This window comes from Papilio polytes, unplaced genomic scaffold, assembly GCF_000836215.1.
Source record: "Papilio polytes unplaced genomic scaffold, Ppol_1.0 DF822178.1, whole genome shotgun sequence".
NCBI classification, from domain to species: domain Eukaryota; kingdom Metazoa; phylum Arthropoda; class Insecta; order Lepidoptera; family Papilionidae; genus Papilio; species Papilio polytes.
In genome coordinates this window covers 2666379-2669252 of record NW_013527026.1, presented here as the reverse complement: position 1 = coordinate 2669252, position 2874 = coordinate 2666379, and the positions used below count along the sequence as shown (strand labels likewise).

General features: G+C 33.1%; 1 protein-coding gene across 1 annotated transcript in view; it reads left to right on the top strand.

The window, feature by feature from the left end:
• The first annotated feature begins 452 nt into the window (after positions 1–452).
• Positions 453–2874, top strand: part of LOC106106413 (WD repeat-containing and planar cell polarity effector protein fritz) — a 7666-nt gene continuing 5244 nt past the window's right edge. The window contains exons 1-5 of the mRNA XM_013286992.1: positions 453–646; positions 714–1012; positions 1303–1430; positions 1873–2036; positions 2375–2552. Coding sequence (XP_013142446.1) covers positions 570–646; positions 714–1012; positions 1303–1430; positions 1873–2036; positions 2375–2552 — 846 coding nt within the window. The 5' untranslated portion in view covers positions 453–569. The remainder of the gene's footprint in view (positions 647–713; positions 1013–1302; positions 1431–1872; positions 2037–2374; positions 2553–2874) is intronic.

Sequence of the window (2874 nt, the reverse complement as noted above, 5' to 3'; positions counted from 1 at the left end):
AATTCCTAAATAGTGTAACGTTATGCTCGTTTTACTTTCATTCTACCGTACCGTAATAACTATTTTCTTTCAAGAATCTTTTACCATCGACGATACATTTACATACACAGTTGCAACGATCAGCCATAGATTGTATTGAATCAGTGGGGCCAGCGTTGACACTGTTCCAGTTCATTGACAATCCACTTATTGAGCGCTACTGACCACGTGGACTGGCCAAGTGTGAACAGAACTTAGAGGTGCATATGAAATCCGAATTTAATAACTTTTATTTTATGTCAGTCTTGGCTTACCCCACAACACGCAGCATGGCCATGGAGGTAAGGTATAAGACAAACTAAATTATCACATGTTTTCTTCTTGTTTTATTTAATTTTTACCCAGATAGCAATAGCAACACTCATAATCGCAACTGACGTTGTCAAAATTAAGTTTTGACAACTTCAAAAAGTTATTGTCAACTTTTACAAGCAAAAGTAAAGTTTTTAGTTAAACCAAAACTTAATATATTTTGGAGGTTTTTAAACTCACATACCCAAAATGAAATTAAAGCCTAAAACCATTTAATAATGTTCAGCTATAACGTTAAGTTTATAACTAGTGAAGAAACACTGTTTCTGAAAAGCGGTGACTTTAAAAGTTTTAAGTAGGTTTGATTGTTTTAAATACCGCTTTCTAATGTGCGCAACTATTAATTAAAATGTCTATTTAAGGTATGAAACAAGGAAACGCTTAGATGAAAATATATACGATGCTGGAAAAAGGAGCTATTGCGAACGCCGCGGTGGTTATTGGCGAATACCTAAATCTAGTCAACTGCGGCAATTAGAATCAACTCTAAAAGACCGCAATATAGTAGAATGTATATGGGTGAATGACTTACTGGCTACATTGGTATTTTCTTCGGGTGCTATAGCTTACATTTCTATCAATCCAGAAACATTAGATGTCACACAAATACTTTTTGATAGGTACTGTGTTGGCAAACTTTCAGGACAAACTGTAACAGGAGGTAAGATTTTAAATAAATCAAAATATACATTTATCCTAGATATCTTAACCATCACTTACCATCTTACCATCACAAGCCATCATAAGCAAATTGTTATGGTGACCTATTCAAATATTTATGACAAGGAAAAGATGGAAGTTCTTTTACTACTGATAAACTGACAGTGCTCTGAGGATCGATGTTTCGAAAATAAATTTAAATATCCATTGCTTAGAAGATAGATCAAGTTGTAATTAATTCATTGAAATTTTTTTATGTAAACATTATTGTAGCTCGGTGTATTTTTACAGTTGCTTTCAGCAAGACCCATCTACTGTTCACCCACGCTGAGAGAACTGCAACCCTTTTAACATTTGGAAAGAGCATTGAAGATAGCAGTCATCCTTGTCGGTTGTCAGATAGAGATCCACACATTCAGGTATATGATATATAAGCATAGAAAAGTTATGTTATAGTGATATTTTAACACTGGGGTCCAGGAATATGGTGTTTATTAATAGTTTAACATTAGTAATAATAATGTATAGCCTACTCACATATAAATTACCTTTCTAATGGTGAAAGAATTTTTTAAAACAGACCAGTAGTTTTTGCATGAATCAAATACATACAAAAAATACAAGTCTTTCCTCTTTATAATATAAGTATAGATGTATGCGTAGGCCATTATCTACATGAAATAAAAAAAAAACGAAGGTTTAATTCATGGCTATGGTATTAGTGTACAAATAATGAAATTAAAAAGGCCCATGGAAGACTTTTCCAGACAAATGTAGCTTATGCTAATTAATCAAATAGTGCTACCATTTTCAATGACTTAACTGTGTTATGTTATATCTTTTATTGAAACATGATTGCAGGTGCTAGAGTTAGGTGGTGCTAGGGGCGCTGAGAGAAGAGTATCTTGGTGCTGTGATGGCAGTGGGATGAAAGTGCTGTTATGGAGTGCGGCCAGTGCTGAGCCAGCTCCGTGGAGCCCTGTGCTGGAAGATCTAGCTAATCTACACTTGTACTATATAAATGGGTAATTTTATAATAAAAAAACTTTATTTCTTTTAATGTTATAGAATTTATGAAGTTTAGGGGAAAAACTGGTTGTTGTATCTCTGTCCTTGCGGGGATTTAAAAAAAATAGCAGACCATCTGTGTCTATGCCAAATTCCATCTAGATCTATTGAGTCATTCTGGATTCTGGAGATACCTAGTAACAAATATTCATTCATTTAATTTTTTACATTTGTAATACTAGTAAGAATAAGTATAGATTGTTTTATGTGAAAGTATTGCCATTTTGAAATGGAAAGAATACATTTAAGGTATCATTTTATCTTTGTTAAATATAATACCACATCTTCATTTCAGGCAGCAAGTTAGTTTGATTGCATTCCATCAACTAGAAAATGAAGTATTATGTGCGGAGTTATCACAAAAGAATGACAATGTTGTACACATTGTTGAACAAACTGCTTGTAACAAGGTAAATATTTTACATGATTTAGAAAAGAAAATTGTTTGCAAATATTTTTTTCTTAAATCAGATGCATGATTTGTATTCTACAGGTCCTGGGTTTGAATCCCACCATGTATCAAAGTGATTTTCGATTTTCTAAATTCATATGTATCTGAATGTATGTATGTATTTAGATTGCAGCGAAATTTATTTTATAATTTTATTTTATAAATTTCCCGCTGAGAATATGGTGAAGGAAAACATCGTTATGAAACCTTCACATATTGGTGAAGAAATTCAAATGTATGTGAAATCATTAAACATGAAGTAAAAGAGCAAGGTCGACCTAGTCACTCCTAAGCGAAGCTTCCGAGCTGCTCAGTGTGATAGTGAGCTGGTGATGATAATGTAA